Source organism: Pipra filicauda, unplaced genomic scaffold (genome assembly GCF_003945595.2).
Source record: "Pipra filicauda isolate LSUMZ 115617 unplaced genomic scaffold, ASM394559v2 scaffold157_size4220110_pilon, whole genome shotgun sequence".
NCBI classification, from domain to species: domain Eukaryota; kingdom Metazoa; phylum Chordata; class Aves; order Passeriformes; family Pipridae; genus Pipra; species Pipra filicauda.
Window position 1 is genome coordinate 1950585 of NW_024104073.1, and position 17219 is coordinate 1967803.

General features: G+C 36.5%; 1 protein-coding gene across 2 annotated transcripts in view; it reads left to right on the top strand.

Annotated features, from left to right (window-relative positions):
- The window catches only part of COL12A1 (collagen type XII alpha 1 chain), a 102982-nt gene that overhangs the window by 9852 nt on the left and 75911 nt on the right, over nt 1–17219 (top strand). For both annotated transcript variants that reach the window (XM_039379143.1, XM_039379142.1), the window contains 11 exons: nt 1140–1256; nt 1906–2049; nt 2972–3028; nt 3716–3979; nt 4093–4257; nt 4707–4880; nt 5683–5973; nt 6197–6799; nt 8051–8323; nt 10547–10819; nt 11741–12013. In XM_039379143.1, coding sequence (XP_039235077.1) covers nt 1140–1256; nt 1906–2049; nt 2972–3028; nt 3716–3979; nt 4093–4257; nt 4707–4880; nt 5683–5973; nt 6197–6799; nt 8051–8323; nt 10547–10819; nt 11741–12013 — 2634 coding nt within the window. The remainder of the gene's footprint in view (nt 1–1139; nt 1257–1905; nt 2050–2971; nt 3029–3715; nt 3980–4092; nt 4258–4706; nt 4881–5682; nt 5974–6196; nt 6800–8050; nt 8324–10546; nt 10820–11740; nt 12014–17219) is intronic.

Genomic DNA, 17219 nt, shown 5'->3' on the forward strand with positions numbered 1-17219 from the left:
GTACTGTTCAGTTACTTCTGTCATCAGCTCCTACAAATTTTATTTGCAGTCATTTGTTCAGATCACTGGTGCTCTCTTTGCCGTTTTCTATAAATTCTGCAAAATAAATGTCCATAAATATACCTTGATGTTGTCTTTTCATAATTAACCATTGTGTTGTTTGGAACCATACTGGCATTTTATGTTAAAATGCCACTATTAGTATGGGTACACCTGCTGCAAAGGGAACATGAAAACAATAGTTTACACCTTTGAAACTGTACAGAAATCTGGTGTAAACAGGTAGAATTTTATTTTTGTGAACTTAGTATTAGCTCAAATATTTTAGCAAATTGCCATCATTATTAATGCTATTCATTATCCCCTTAGTTCCTGAATCCTTTGCTGCTATGTGCATAATATGTCACTTTAGTGACTTCTAGGGACAAAGGGGCGAAGCTTTCTATATTTTGAAATAAAATGATACCTCAGTGTATCATTATTACAGATATACATTTTGCAACTATATTCATATCTAGACCCCAACAGAAATTGTTTCGCTGAACATTAAATGCCCCATCTTTTCCTGTATTCTTCAAATTATTTCTTTTCTCTGCCAAGTTTCTAGATTCAGTGAAATTGATCGAGAATATTACTATGCAGAGACTATATTAAAAAGCTGATAAATTCTTTGATGTCTAATTAAGAAAACTACTGTGTTTCCCACATCCTAAATGATCTCATGATATTGTAAGCAGGTTGTGATTTGGCATGCTTGTACGGATTGCACTCAGCATGTAAAAAATTTCCTTTAATCGTTATGTGAAATGTTTGCATATGTGGTTATTATCTGTGAACTCATTGTACATGTATCCAAATGTGTTTTCTGTTGTGCTTGATTTTGCTGGCCATTCTTGAATGTCTTGGCAACTCAAGAAACATATGTTCTGTGCTGTCTTCTGTAATGCATATACTCTTTGATGTTTTGTCACATTTTGTCAGCTTTTATTTTACTCTTTTTCCAACAACATATCTTTATATTTGTTGGAAACAAATTTATGCAAAGACAATTTTAGTAAGCTTTGCTACATATTCTTTTATTTATTCATTTACTATTTTTCCAATTTTTTAAACATCCACCTGGTATAAATCTTTTGCAGTTAATCCACCATCAGACTTGAATTTTACAATTATAGATGAACATAATGTTCAAATGTCATGGAAAAGGCCACCAGATGCAATAGTGGGTTACAGAATAACTGTGGTACCAACAAATGGTGAGTTCTGTAAAATTTTGTTATGAGATTACATTTTTTGAAACATTGGGTTTATTTTTGCTTATATCTAACTTAAGTATGAGAGTAACTGTTAAAATATTTCTGAAGTTTGTGATCAAGACTGAGCAGAAGCAAAGGGCATACAAGGACCAGTGATTGTTCCAAGTTAGATCTTTTTTCACCATAGCGTTTACTGTTTTGGGACTGCAAATAATAAGTTTTGGATGCCTTTGCTTTCCAAGGAGCAAAAAGAAGGTAGAATCATCACTCTACTCCTCTTCTGCGCTTTTACCGTAAAGGTTAAGAATTTTATTGTGCTGTGTAAGAGTCATTATTCTATTTCACTTTGAGAAATAATTAGTGTAAAAGTGATATTGAATCAGACCTGGACCATGATTTGTTAGATGATAGCACATTTTGTATGTGCATTTTGAGATTCAAATTTCCTGGAATTTAGTAATTTGTTCACTATTGAAGCAAGTTAGTTTGAAGTTTCTTGTTTCAATATTCATACTTCATGAAAACTCTATCATTCTAAAATTATAATTGGATTTTAGATAGATTATTCTCTGTTGCATTTTGTTTTATGATAAACATCAATATTATTGGATTTAAAGACTGCATTAAGTGTTTTATATATTTATTGCAGATGGACCTACTAAAGAATTTACTCTTTCACCTAGCACTACCCAAACTGTCTTATCAGATCTTATACCCGATGTAGAGTATGTTGTATCGATAGCTTCATATGATGACAGAGAGGAGAGTCTACCTGTTTTTGGCCAGCTGACAAGTAAGTAGCTGTTATACAATCAGAAAACCAAGTAAGATACCTGAGTGGTCATCCATAAAACTGTGATCCAGTTCCTCAACAAAATTGCCACATACCTGAACTCTCATTAGATGGAGCTGTCTGAACATCCTTTTCCCATTATTCGTAATAGACGCAGAGAGAATTTGCAAGAGATCAAAGGAGACTGACATGGATATATAGTGTCTGACAACCCCTATAGAATTCTTGGCAGGAGACACCTGTTTTTTTTTTGGGCTAAACCTACTTTCTGTAATTGCATCTACTGAAGTCAAGGGGAAGATGATCATTGACCTCAGTAACAAATGAATTCGACAGACGTCCCCTGTGTGTATGTGTGTGTGTGCGTGTGTGTGAAAAAACTAACTATAGTCATCAAATAATAATAAAATGTGACACAACATATCTGAATGCATACTAAAATATTGAATTTAAGTTTTTATAATTTATATTAATAATTAAAGCATAAGATAAATTTAATTGAGTAAAAATCCACAGCATGCTCTCTTTTATGATGTATTTTGTCTCATGTATCAAGCTTCACAAACAACCATGGGAAAGTTACTTATGATAAATTACCCTAGTTTTTAGAAATGAGAAATATTCGTATTTCATCCAGGGATGTTGCAGTTAATTTTCAGGAAATTACCGTACAGGATATACAAATACACAGTATCCTTAGTTATTTGCATTTTCTGTATTTTGTGTTGTCCTGGATACTGTGTTGTCCTGAATGTTGTCACCTCTGTAAGTACAGGTGATGTATTATTCACAACCTATATTTATGTTTTTATGTTCTGAGTCTTGTCAGATTTGTGTCTAATTCCCTAAATGCTTTTCTTTGATGTTTACAAATTTAACCTGATTTCCTCCATTAATTCTGTCTACTGTGTGCTTTCTGCAGTTCAGACAGGTGGTCCAGGGATACCAGAGGAAAAGAAAGTTGAGGCTCAATTACAAAGTAAGATGTTTTATGTTTCAACTTACCTGAGATTTGTCTTATCTGAGGTCTAGCTCTAGTACCCCGTAAAGTTAAACTGTGTTACCTAGCAATGAAGTTCACTTGTAAAGTTGTCCAGAGTTAAGAAAACTTGTGAAGGGACTGGGATAGAAGGAATTTAGTGGCTGGATTGAAAGATTAAGGTGCAAAGTTGGTACTGAAACTAGGAATTTCATGTGACTAACCTGAGCAGGTCCATGAGTGTCTTGGTCCTATTAACAGCAAGCATTGTGCTGTGGATAAAAGACGTTGCAGAAGAGCCAGTGCAGCTATAATGGGGAGAGAAAGATACAAGGCAGAAGTCGTAACAAAATTATGTTTTTCTGTAACATCAAATCACTGCAAAAAGTTTTGTATGTGTGTTTTCATCTGTTGAGGCATAACAGATCTTGTGGATTAGCATGAGAGGTGTTTCAAAACAGTTTCTTTTTAATAATGGTGGCTAGAAAACTCATATGGGTAAATTCACTTACGTGAATAATGCTTCCACAACTAAAATATTCCAGATAAGAAGATCAATCTATTAAACATCCGTTTTTTTGACTTTTCCCTACTAAGTTCCCATTAGATGTCTCAGTGACATTTGTATGAATGCTATTGCTCATTTGCTAATAGAGTTTTGCTTTTTTTTCTCCTGTTATGTTCCAGGATGCTCCATAAGTGCAATGACAGACTTAGTTTTCCTGGTAGATGGCTCATGGAGTGTAGGGAGAAATAACTTTGGATATATTCTGGACTTCATGGTTGCCCTTGTATCAGCTTTTGACATTGGGGAAGAAAAGACAAGAGTTGGAGTTGTTCAGTACAGTTCGGATACAAGAACAGAGTTCAATTTAAATCAGTATTTGAGAAGTAGTGATCTTATTGATGCAATTAAAAGGATACCTTACAAAGGTGGCAACACAATGACAGGTACAGATTTTCCACATACATGTTTATTCAACATTTAGTTTCATAATTCAAATTTGCTTTAAATCCTGGTTCATACAAGTCTAGTAAAACACAATTTGTGGTGTTCTTTTTAGGTGAGGCTATTGATTACCTGGTTCAAAACACCTTCACTGAGTCTGCTGGAGCAAGAAAAGGCTTTCCCAAAGTAGCAATTGTCATTACTGATGGAAAAGCTCAAGACGATGTAGAAATTCCTGCAAGAGAGCTTCGCAACATAGGAGTTGAAGTTTTTTCTCTGGGTATGTCGAGTTTTTGTAATGATTGAGAGATTAACATTGATAAAGAAATAATGTATATGTTGTACAGATTCGTGTTTCAAGAATTTCATTATGCCTTTCTTTTAATCCGTATGCATTAGTGGGTCATTTCTGACCTCTAGAGTGAAAAATACCATTTGTGTTAATTAGATAGTAATTCTGTAGCTCCTACATGGAGATTAGGATGACTGACTAGCATCCTTTCAACCCTGGCCTCACTGAGGATATCACATTATTTTCTTGCATTGGAAATGGAGTGTGTCACCTCATTATTTTGTATGTTTTTGTAGTTCGATTATTGATAATGACAAAAGACAGAAGAGAAATTAAACTCAGCTTTACCCCAGGATGTTCTGACATTTCATGAGTACGTTCACAGGTGTCTGTATTTTATGGCTACTTAACACAGTCCTGTCTATTGCAACTTCTAGGTATAAAAGCAGCAGATGCAAAGGAACTCAAGTTAATTGCATCTCAGCCTTCACTGAAGCATGTGTTCAATGTGGCTAATTTTGATGGAATTGTGGATATACAGAATGAAATTATCTTGCAAGTGTGCTCCGGTGTTGATGAACAACTAGGTGAACTGGTTAGTGGAGAAGAAGGTGAGGTACTTTGTATACACATATTTATAGAACTCAGTTTATTCCAATGCGTATTTAAGAGGCTATCCCTACTTCCTTTGCTTTATTTCTGGAGTTTGATCTGTTGCCTCATTTAGCAAGTGTGGAAAACTGGTCTCAGTCTTGTGTTTTTAATGCACGAGAACAGAACATGTGATGTAGGAGGTTTGGAATAGCTCCATTATTCCATAGTTTCAAAGGCAACATTGATGTGCAGTTATCAGAGTCTCATACAGTCAGTTTGGACACAGGCGTCACTTCTGTGGAAAAATGTATTAAAGGGAAAAAAACTGCTTGGTAAAGGGGCAGAATATGTAATAGGTTAAGGACCAAGGAATGAAAAGTGGAGAATACTGAGAAAACACAGACACCAACCTGTGTCACTGCAGCTTTCTGACCCTGTAAGGTTTTGAGTGACTAGTTATTCTTTGACCAAAATGGCAGCAGAGATGACTCCACTGTCACAGTGCTCTGCTCAAGTCTGCATTTGTTCACACTTTCTACTGTGTTTCTGTGAGTGTAGCTTTCACTTCTGATTGAAATGGTTTTAAAGTAAGGCAGAATTTCTCCTGGAACTTCTTCTATACTTGAGGGACCATGAATTGTTCATATTTCTATGTCACTTTTGGACAGTCCTGTCATTCACTTCTGTTTATTTATGCTAAAAGTGATTTTTAGTAAAGATTAAGCAAAGATAAGTAAGTTTATTCCAGAAATAAAAACCGTGAAGAAAATATGCTTTTATGGTAATTAATATTTTGGGTTTGCTTTTCATTTCTTTCAGTGGTGGAGCCTCCTTCAAATCTGGTGGCCACTCAGATCTCCTCAAAATCTGTTAGGATCACTTGGGATCCATCCACAAGCCAAATAACTGGCTATCGGCTGCAGTTCATTCCAATGATAGCTGGTGGAAAACAACACGTACTGAGTGTGGGTCCTCAGACTACTGCTCTCAATGTTAAAGATCTCTCTCCAGACACAGAGTATCAAATTAATGTTTATGCAATGAAAGGACTGACCCCCAGTGAGCCAATAACGATAATGGAAAAAACACAACAAGTAAAAGTTCAAGTGGGTAAGTTAGGAGCCACTGCATTATTTTCACGTGGTAGCTTTTCATTGATTAAAGCTCTGATGCTTGTTTTAATCTCATACCTTTATAATTTATGAGAAACAGCTTTGCTTAGCATAGTTATTTTGTTTATAAGCAACTGTGTGTGATACATGAACTACAGATGCAATTGTAATGCGGTGGCTATTGAAAATCTGTTTACAATGGTTATTCTTTCTCTTTGCAGAATGCTCACGGGGTGTGGATGTAAAAGCTGATGTTGTGTTTTTAGTGGATGGTTCCTACAGCATTGGTATCGCCAATTTTGTAAAAGTAAGAGCCTTTTTGGAAGTGTTAGTTAAAAGCTTTGAGATATCGCCTCGAAAAGTACAGATAAGTCTTGTCCAGTACAGCAGAGATCCCCATATGGAGTTTTCTTTGAACAGATACAACAAAGTGGAAGACATAATTCAGGCTATTAACACCTTCCCCTACAGAGGTGGATCTACCAACACAGGCAAAGCAATGACATATGTGAGGGAGAAGGTATTTGTTACCAGCAAAGGATCAAGACCAAATGTGCCAAGAGTCATGATTCTTATTACTGATGGAAAATCGTCAGATGCTTTTAAAGAACCTGCAATAAAGCTGAGGGACGCAGATGTAGAAATATTTGCAGTTGGTGTGAAGGATGCCGTGCGTACAGAGTTGGAAGCGATTGCATCACCTCCTGCTGAGACCCACGTTTACACGGTGGAAGATTTTGATGCTTTTCAAAGAATATCATTTGAGCTTACACAGTCAGTCTGCCTACGAATTGAGCAGGAACTGGCTGCTATAAGGAGAAAATGTAAGTAACTACTATTACTTAGAGGAATGTAGAAAATGCAGTGAAAAAATATCTGAACCAATGTTTTGTTCTTGTAGTTACCTAAAGAATGTACATTGATGAAATTGTCCACATACAAATGATAATTTTAATAACTGGGGATTTGCTTCTCATTTTCAAACGTATTAAAAGCAAGGGAAATGAATGGTGAAGTGGAGATGAAAAAATTATTGGAGAAATTTTCCCCCCCTCCCCTGTTAAGTATCTAAAAAGCTATTAAATGTGTGTCTGTTGGAATGACCTTAGTGGATGTGCTCTGCTTTTACACTCAGTGTCTTGAGTAGAACAGTTACCATGCCCATTCGTTTTTAGCTGTCTAAGATGAGGTAGCTAATATAGGCTTGTCTTTTAGATTTCCAAAGGCAGTGAAGCAATGCCAACAACTCTAGGGGTGATTTGATTAATATTTAGAGTAAATATTAGAGTAAATATTAGAGTAAATATTAGAGTAAAATTAATGACCCTCTGGTATGAGATTTCTAAATGACCAGCTTTTGGTCAGCTAAAGTTACTTATGATTAGTTGCACCCTCAGTGCCCCTATCTATGTTTAGTAGAACACAAACATTGAATAGTCCCGATATTGAAAACCCCACTCTCTTTAAAAATAAGCCTTTTGTTTCAGGATAGCTTTGAGGAACAAACCAGCAGCACAGCCTTTGTTTAGAGGGCTGAAGCAGTCTTAAGATTCCCACTGTTAGGCTGACTAGGCCAACCAAAACAAGCCCAGGGTGTCAGGTTTGTGTTTGTGCTTCATGTCAAATTCCATGTTTCCCCTTCAACTTCGTTCCTGAAAAAATACTGGTATTTATTTTGTCCTGTTTCTAATCTAGATCTGAAATAAATCCCAACAATTCTTAGTTTCCATTGAGGACATAATGTTATTACCGTCGATGGGACATATAAAAGAGGAAACCTAACTTGATCATCAGATTCTAACTTAAGTTTTCCTGAGTATAGATGGACTGTTTTAATTCGATTTAGAAATCACTGAGTTGATGCTTCTACTCATTGTTGAATGATTTTAGGCAACCTAGATATGAACTTCATCAAATTTGATAGCTATAAGCAAATACTGTGCACGTGCAATAAAATATCTGTTCAATTAGAAGAAATGAAATTATTGAGGGAATTTTTTAATTTATTTTAGAGATTTTGTGTTTAAAATATTCTAGGAGGTATGCCTCACATGCACATTTTTATTCCTATACAGCTTATGTGCCTGCAAAGAACATGGTCTTTTCTGACATAACATCTGACAGTTTCAAAGTGAGCTGGTCTCCAGCTGGATCTGAGGTTTTGTCCTATCTCATTAAATATAAAGTAGCAGTTGGTGGAGATGAATTCATTGTTTCAGTACCAGCTTCAAGTACTAGCTCAGTTCTCACCAATTTACTGCCTGAAACTACTTATGCAGTCAGTGTGATTTCTGAATATGAAGATGGTGATGGCCCTCCCTTGGATGGAGAAGAAACCACCTTAGAAGGTAGGATTCCCATTATTCTCAGACACAAAGGAGTCATATGTTCAAATAAGAATTTGCATAATTGAAGAGTGGATCTATGAGGAGCATCAGCTGAGGCTGAGAAGCTATGCAGAATGAGAATAAACATTATTGTATCTCAATGCGTTCAGTAAAGATACAGAATTCCAATGATATGCAAACATTAAGTTGTTAAGATTGGATTTTATTTTCCCTGAAAGCTGGATGGATGCTGTACTTCTCTGCATTGGTCTCTTTTCAAAGGAAGTAGTAAGTTTTCAATAATAAATTCGGTGGCATGAATTAATGTTAATATACAGTCCACTTAGAGTAGATGAATATTGTAGGTCCCTTCCAACTGAACTATTCAATTCTGTTCTGCTCTATTGAATAGCTATGATTCTGATGCAAGAATGCATGTTGACTTCAATATATTTAAAGTGAAATGTGTGCCTATGTAATTTGCTATGCCTTCTAACTTAACATTAGTAGAAATTCTGTTTTAGATACAATAGGCTTAAAGGGGGTTGAGTTTTGGTCACCTGTTTTTTTGTCCGAACTTCATGGGTCTGATCCAATAACTAATGCAAAACTTCCACTCATGTCGGTGTGAGTTTATGTGATCAAGGGCTGTCAATTTAAGCATGGTAACTGCACATTTTCTTGATACAGTTGCCATGATGCATTTCTGCTGTTTGAAAGGAACAGCATGACAGTAAATTTGATTTTCTATTCCAGTAGTTGAATACTCGGTCTACTCTAAATCATGCTTTTAAAAATATTGATCCACTCTTTTTAATTATTCCATGCTGTCATTTGTGACCTTTGGTGACATAAATTGTTCCCAGGGAGAAAAAGAAACAGCACGGAGCTTTGTTTATTGGTGTTTCCTCTTAGGACTGATAGAAATAAATGCCTATAAAATAGCTTATTTTGGATGTTAAGTTTGGAAGATACAGGTTTCACTGTCAGTATTCACATTTCCATGACATTACCAGTCAGAATATTTTGGACACACATAATTTTCCCTTAGGAAAACAGACAAACTCTTGGCTGATTAGAATATGTAGCTTTTGTGTGTAAGGGACGGGGAAAGAAAAACTTTAATAAAAATAATCAATTCTCTCATGTTGTAACTGATACTGCCTTAAATAACTGTCAGCATCATGATCTGATGATATCCCAATGTGTCTGAGAAGATAGTCCTTCTGCAGCTCTCCATTCAGATCTAGCCAACAGTTTTGGCCAGATGGCTTTCTTGGCAATTAACTTAGGTTTCAGGCTTTTAAAGGATTTGAAGTTGAGTATTGTATTTCTGATTAATAGGAAACAAGTTTTTTTCTTTAAAACTAAGATTATTAATTGCTTCACTTTTAACATTAAAGAACAATGCTTATAGCATATAGGTAGTAAAGAACAAAAAAACAGAGGATTTTTTTCCCCTAAACGACAATGCAACTCTAGGCAACTTGCAGTACAGTAGATCTTAATGTCTGTTGGAAGAGTTGAGTCTTGTTTGGTGTGCCTACAAGTTCATCTGAGCTGCTATATCTTTTGTCAAGGAGCAGGCTAGCTTAAATGATTCACTACAGTTTTTCTTTAGTTTTTGGAATAACAAGCTATTTCTTTGAGTTAGAGACGAAATTCAGAAGCCTTTTTTAAACATTAGGTTCAACTCATATAGCAATGAATACATTTTTTGTTGCAAAAATTTTACTTAGAGAAATAGAATTGTTTTGGTGGTTTTTTTTCCCGTTGCATTTTCTTTGGTCATTTTTTAAAATAGGAGAGCTACCTGTGTGTAATCAGGTGTATCTGAGAACTGTCTGTAAATGGAAGTGGTGCAGATGCAAATGGCTACAGCAAGGAAACCTATGCCATTTGTCGTGTTAAGAAGTTTCCCCACTATGCCCAAATGTCCCTTACACAGTTGAGTTCTACTGGTACTGCTAAACACGGTCAGATTGTCTTAATTTTCAGAATCTATTATATAAACTGGGATTAATATACTTTTGGGGACAACTTTGTTACACTGCTGAATGTAACTCTGGCCCTAAATTTTCAGAAATTACTAGTGGTGTGTGTATCCTAAAACAATGGGAGCGCACTATAAGCTGTTGTTTTGCTAAACTGGATGAGCTAACAAAATGGTTGGAATGGTTTTACTTCAGATACTACTTCACCAAAGGCAAATATTTAAAAATTATATGTGTATATTTTTTGTAGTTAAAGGTGCTCCTCGAAACTTAAGGATAACAGATGAAACTACTGATAGCTTTGTAGTTGGCTGGACACCAGCTCCAGGAAATGTCCTACGGTACAGGCTTGTTTATAGACCCCTTACTGGAGGAGAAAGGAGACAAGTGACTGTATCAGCAAATGATAGATCAACTGTTCTGCAGAATTTGATCCAAGATACAAGATATGAAGTGTCTGTTATTCCCGAGTATCAGTCTGGGCCTGGGAATTCGTTGAATGGATATGCAAAAACTGACGAAGGTACATGACAAATGCTATGAATGTAGTAAGCTTGAGAAAAACTCCCTGGATGCTGACATATTCATACTGAAAAGAGAATAAATCTCATAATTCATATGTATTATCCCAGATGAACAAAGAATTATAACATTGCCCAAGCCTAGTGGAGAGGCAATTTATCAAAATTGCAATATTTCAATTTGAAATATAGTCTCTTGAACCTGTAACACCTGATATGGCAAGGCAACTTGGGTGAAGAATCCACCTGTATATTTAATTAATTGTCCTCATGATTCTTCATATTGTCAGTGATATAAATTATATACCTTTTGAGCAAATTCAGACCCTGTTTGCATTTTGTTCTGAGTGCTTAGCAAGGAATTAATGAAACATTTAATTTACGGAAATTATCACTGTAGACTTGTGTGAAGATGCATGATCCTTTAACATGTATTATGCCTTATTAAACAAAATCCAGAGAGTATGGAGACATTTATGAATGTCCTAATCATTGTTGAAATTTCACTGAGATCTTAGATATTATAAACCAGAAGAATTATAATCAAAAGAACTCTGTAGGTGTGTTAATTTTGTTGGTAATCTTTGACTTCATTCTGCAGATAGTGACTTCAACATGGATCTTGGCTTGTTGAAGTTGAGCATATATTAAGTTTCTAGTACATATAAGTACTAGAATGATTGAGCCTGTTTTAACAGAAAAAAAAATGGAAATAAAAAGACTTTATTGAGCATTTTTGCCTAAAGAGGGTGGGGATGGAATTGTAAAATCCTGATTATGGTAAAAGTATACTGTAGCAGTGTTAGTGCAGGCTATTCAGGAATTATTTTTATCATAAAATCCTATGTTGTAGTAACCTAAAAAAATCAACCAAGAAATGAAGCTTGGTTCAACTTGTTTTCAACCTCTTTTGACATGTGCAGTCCGAGGAAATCCAAGAAACTTGAAAGTTTCTGATGCTACAACATCAACAATGAAGCTGTCTTGGAGTGCTGCTCCAGGCAAAGTGCAGCAGTACTTTATAACCTACACTCCAGTTGCAGGAGGTGAAACCAAGGAAGTGACTGTGAAAGGGGACACTACCTCTAAAGTGCTGAAAGGCTTGGACCAAGCCACTAGGTATGCATTGACTGTGTCCGCCTTGTATGCCTCTGGAGCAGGAGACGCCCTTTCTGGAGAGGGAGAAACACTTGAAGGTAATTATTTAATGTTTTCTGTATGGTCATTCATTTATTTGATTAATGTTTATGGTGTCTTAAAGTGTCTTCCCAAGTTTTCCATAGAAGCAAATATATGAATGAAGAATAGGCATAAAAACACTCTCCTGCTTTACATGGATTTTCCAAACCTACTGTCCTCAGAGAAAAAAAATGGGTTAAATCACTGGTTGTGGAGGGGACTCTGGGTCTCTTGAAAAAGGTGTTCCTCAGGAGCACCAACCAAAACTGACTGTACTTCCACATTAGTCTTATAACTCTCGACTTCTGAACAGTTTTAGTGGCAGATTGTTCTTAATGTAAGGGGATTAATTAATGGAGTTAAAGTATCTCATCCATTTGAAAATTTGCAGCATCACTACTGTACTGAGACTGAAAGATGTTCAGGGACCATTTTTGCATTAGAGAAACAATATCTAGTCTAGGCAAAGAGATAATGAGTAATACCCTGCCTCTAACTAAAAACCTGGAGCTGAGCATAAACAGACTGCTGGCTAAGCGTGAAGTCAGAGCCAAAGACTTTCTTATAAGGAGGGGAAACTGCTCTTTCTCTGCCTTTGAGTGGAGAATTTCCCAGGCTAGTTCTCTGTGAGCATTCTCAGTGTCATCTGTAGATTGTCAGAGGATAATGAAAGCTGCATCCTAGGCCTTGAAAGGAAATGTGACTGCTCTGTGCTGGCCAGGTATGTATTGCTGAAGGCTGGCACTGCAGCTGTGTAGGCATGACACTTGAAAACATCTTGCAAATGAATTATGTGGAATTAAGACTTGTCCATTGATGCTAATGGAGTTAGAGACTAGCAATATACTTGACTCACGGTTTCTGCATAAGTCTCACTTTTTGTTTACAACATAGATTAGGAACCAAACAAGAAAAACCTTTTTAAAAAGGAAAATATAAAATCAAATAATTTAAAAAAATAATTTCCAGTGATATGCCAGTGTGCTGAATTCTTCCCACTAAAGTTTAGGCACTTACTTGAACACTGCAGTTTGCAGCATGGATGCTCTAGAATTCTGTGGTTGATGAAGAAAGGCAGATAGTCCATCTGAGGTCTCATTTTTCCTTCAACTGAACATTTATTTGTCTATTGACTATAGAAGGAGCAAATGAGAGCTCTAGGCACCAACACTGCCCATCCCACTAAGACAAAGATCCAATCCACGTACTTTTGCTGAGCCAGGATGCAGCCGTTAGAGAATCAGGCACCTTGCAATTCATGCTGAAAGTTCCCTAACTCGCTTGCTTTCACTACTCATGCAAGATCTGAATGCTTCTTTTGAGGGAAAAAGATCTTGTCTCCTGCCCAGAACACTACTGAGATCCAGGTAAATGAGAAGAGAGATCTGCTGCCTGTATCCTCCAGAAAAGCCAGAGGTGATCAGGACCTAATGAACTTCCCTGTTGGTGGTGGTGCTGCCCCTTTTGAGGTCTAACACATTTTGGAGAGAAGAGGGAGAATGTGTAGGCTTTACCCATTCTGGGAGAATTTGAATTCACATCTCCACCATCTTCACATCCCATCAGATTCACAAAGCTGCAGTGTATGGACAAGAATCTTCTTTACTCTTTCCATTGAACCTGAGCCACTGCACATCCAGGAATGCAAATTTCACTCTCAGAACAAAAGCAGACTGGATCTCGGGTAGACAGAGGAGCTGACATCCCTGCTTTTTCCTCTGTGCTGTCAGTGGTTAGAGGAATTCCTGTCTTCCTTTGCGAATCTTGAGAGGCCTCTGTCTCACTGTTAAACAGACTGAATTGTCCACATCCTTAGGGAGATGCCTCAAATTTTAGTAAAGGATTGACCAAGTTAACCGTTTACATTTGGTGGCAATATTTTCATTAGTATATTGGTAGTAAACTCATGAGAAATCCTTTATTAACATGGAGATGTGGAGAGATCAAGTGTGTTTCAAATTCATAAAGTAAGCTTAGCTTTTTATCCTATCATAAAACGTGAACAAGAGAAAAGTCTCTTAAGGCGTTGCGTAGAGCTTCTGTTAGAACATATCCTAGAGAGCAGTGAATGAAATACAGTAGAATCCAAACAACAAAGTCATCAGAAAACCGGAATTCAGTCTCAGGTACAGACTGTCTTGTCCTTTCAGTGCTCCCTGCCCCATCCCACCTCCCAAGGGCTCCGATTCCTATTTGGCCTTTCTGCCTTACTAAATTGTTAATAAGAAGAAAAACATTCTCAAAGTTGGTTAAAGAGTCAAAGAATTTAAAAGAATAATTGCCTATATCTCAGAAATGAATTCATATGCAACCAGATGAAATTTAAAATGGGTGTTGCACTGAAAAGGTCACAGAAGCATTCCTGTAAGAGATTTTACTCTAAGCAACTGAATTAAAACATTACCTAAAAAATTCTGTGACAGATTTTTTCTTGGGATAAATATGAATAACCAAGCATCCGATCACTCAACTGAATTACTTTTTATTCAGTTTTTCAACTGGAAGAAAACTAAATTAGAAATTACTTGTACTATTTTGACATATATAGCTTTGTGACTCAAATGTAAATTCTTTGAAGATTCAGCTGGATTTGAAAATCCTATCATGGTGCACTCCAAAAAATGTTATTCTTTGTATTAAAACTGTCTATTTAATTTTCTTGGTTAGATAAAATGTTAGTAAGAGCATTGTAGAGATGTCAATCATTACTGGGTGATCAAAGGGAACAAACAGAATACAAATTTCTGTTTGCATGACAGTAAAGTCCTAAATCAAATTTCCTTGTGGAACATCTACCTTGTATTTCAGCAATCAGCATATCTGCAGTTTTGAGGGGCAATAAAAGTACTTGAATTAGGCCAGAACTCTTTGAACATGGTCTGTAGATATTTTAAAACACTCTTTGACTAATGATATGAAAGATTCTCAGAATATTTTTTGCAGCATATAAGACAATATTTCACTGTATAGTATTATTTTACCTCATTGAAGGATAAAATGACAAAACTTGAGGAAAACCAGACAATTAAGAGCAAAAGGTTTGCAATTTTGGAACTGAAAGGTATCATTCAAACTTCAAAGCTTAGTATAGAAGTTTACATGAAAAGAGAAGTCATACTGGCTGTGAAGCTAAAATAAACGTGGTTGGACCCAGATGAAAAGTTACACAGGTCGGTGAAGTGAATACTTGACCAACAAGTAGCTGAAATAATTTGTCTGACTGAGGCTGGAAACAGGACAGGTCTTAACTTCTGGAGAAATAAACTTATCAACAGTAATGACAAAAAAGCTGTGAAAGGAAGCATAAAAAAGTGTTTAGTATTTCAGCTAGTTTTTCCGTGAGCCATGGTGTCTGAGAAACAAAACAGTGTGGTGTGTGTTTTGCATTGCCAACAACACTGAAATACTGAGCACTAAAGTGTTTTCCTGTATCAGGAATCCCTATGGGGCTTACTTGATGTCTTCACCATATGAATTCTCACCAAACCTGTTCAGTGATGCCATAGCTGCTGGCCATTTCAGCTCCTCATCATATCAAGAGCTAAGCTTGAGATTGCCTTTCAAACTAGGACAGTTGCTAGTTCATGGTATTGATATGTAGCCTAAGAGGAATCAATTTGGGTGTAGTGAACATTTCAACCCTAACAGGCAAGTGAGAAAAGGGGAACTTGATACAGTAGCTTCTCCAGCTATCTTATAGTCAAGTGACAGGAAATGAAAAATCCAAACTCTCAGATATTTATGGAATTTTACTGAATTACTAAATGATCTCCTGCAATTAAGGGTGTAGGCAAGCATTCTTATGGCTTTCAGTAATGATTTATTTTGCTCTGCACGTAGTAGGAGAACTCACATGGGCAGTTACACTATCCCAGACAAGGGTATCCTTCACCAGAGAGCAAAAAAATGAGAAGTTTTTAGACTGCTCTAACCTGATCTGCAAGGACGTCTGCCCAGGCTTTCACTGAAGGCCCTTCAGTTATGTTTGTTATCTCCAAAGTATTTTGGAGCAGTTACAAATTGCTCTTGGAAGTTCCTCCTCTTCCTCTGCTTTGCTCTGCAAGGCAGTTTTTCAGTGTTTTGAAGTGGCTCGTTTGTTTCAGGATTCACAGGAAAAATCAATCCACATAAACCCAGAAATCATTCTGTGTACTTGATATCATTTACCAGCTGGGTAATCTCAGTTTCACCTTGTATTTTTATTTTTGCCAAGTATATGCTTGCCCTTATTGTTTCTCTTCATAAAACAGAGAGGGCAAATATTCCCCCAAGTAACTGCAGATAATCTCTTCTATAAACTGTTTGCATAGCTCTCTGGTGCAGCCCAAAGATAAACACATGCCAAAGGATCATCATTTTATGAACTGCTCAGAGACAACACAGTATAGAGAGTTTAGCAAATGAGTAATCAGAAAATGACTCATTTCTGAGAGTGCCATTCCATTACCAGGTAATTGTTATTCAGAGAGAATGGGTTTATTTCTTTTTTGTTTGTTTGTGGAGCAGGAAAAGGGAAACTGTTTTGCCACTTTGTTAAAGGAGTGTGCTTTCCTTCTTCAGTAATCCAGACTTTAGGAAATTTATAGTGCTCTCATCTTTTATACAGCCTCTTTCAGTCACAGGCTGATTTTGTCTACAGTTATGAGGTACCGTCCAGAGGTGAAAGTTCTAGAGCTTTATATTTCATACTCCTTTAAGCATAATTGCATGTGCAAAATATGTGCTGTAGAAAACTCTCCACTTATACATATTCTCTCACTTTCAAAAGTGCATGGTGATCCATCACTAGGCAGCTTTAGTTGGAGTCCTTCTATAAAGGCGCCATGGAAAAAAGACATACTTTTTTGGCTATGATTCCCCTCAGCTCACACAAAGTTGTTGAAACTGCTAAAGTAAATTAAATCTGTGCAGACTGCCATTTGCCTCGGCGTGGAACAAGGCTTGTGAGAACTGAAGGAGCTAAACAAATTAGCACTGATGGTTATATTTGATGATGCATAATACAGATTGAAGAACAAGCAAAAAACACCCACAAAATGTCTTAGGGAAAAATCCCACTGTTATCCCCAAACACTCCAAACAAATCATTTGACTTTCAGTGTATTTTGGGATCATATGAACTTACCCAAGTCATATACACCAGAAATAAAATACAATGAGAAACATTGAGTGGAAATGCAGCAGACAGTGAGCAGTTTGTGAGTGCTACTGTTTTCCTAATCT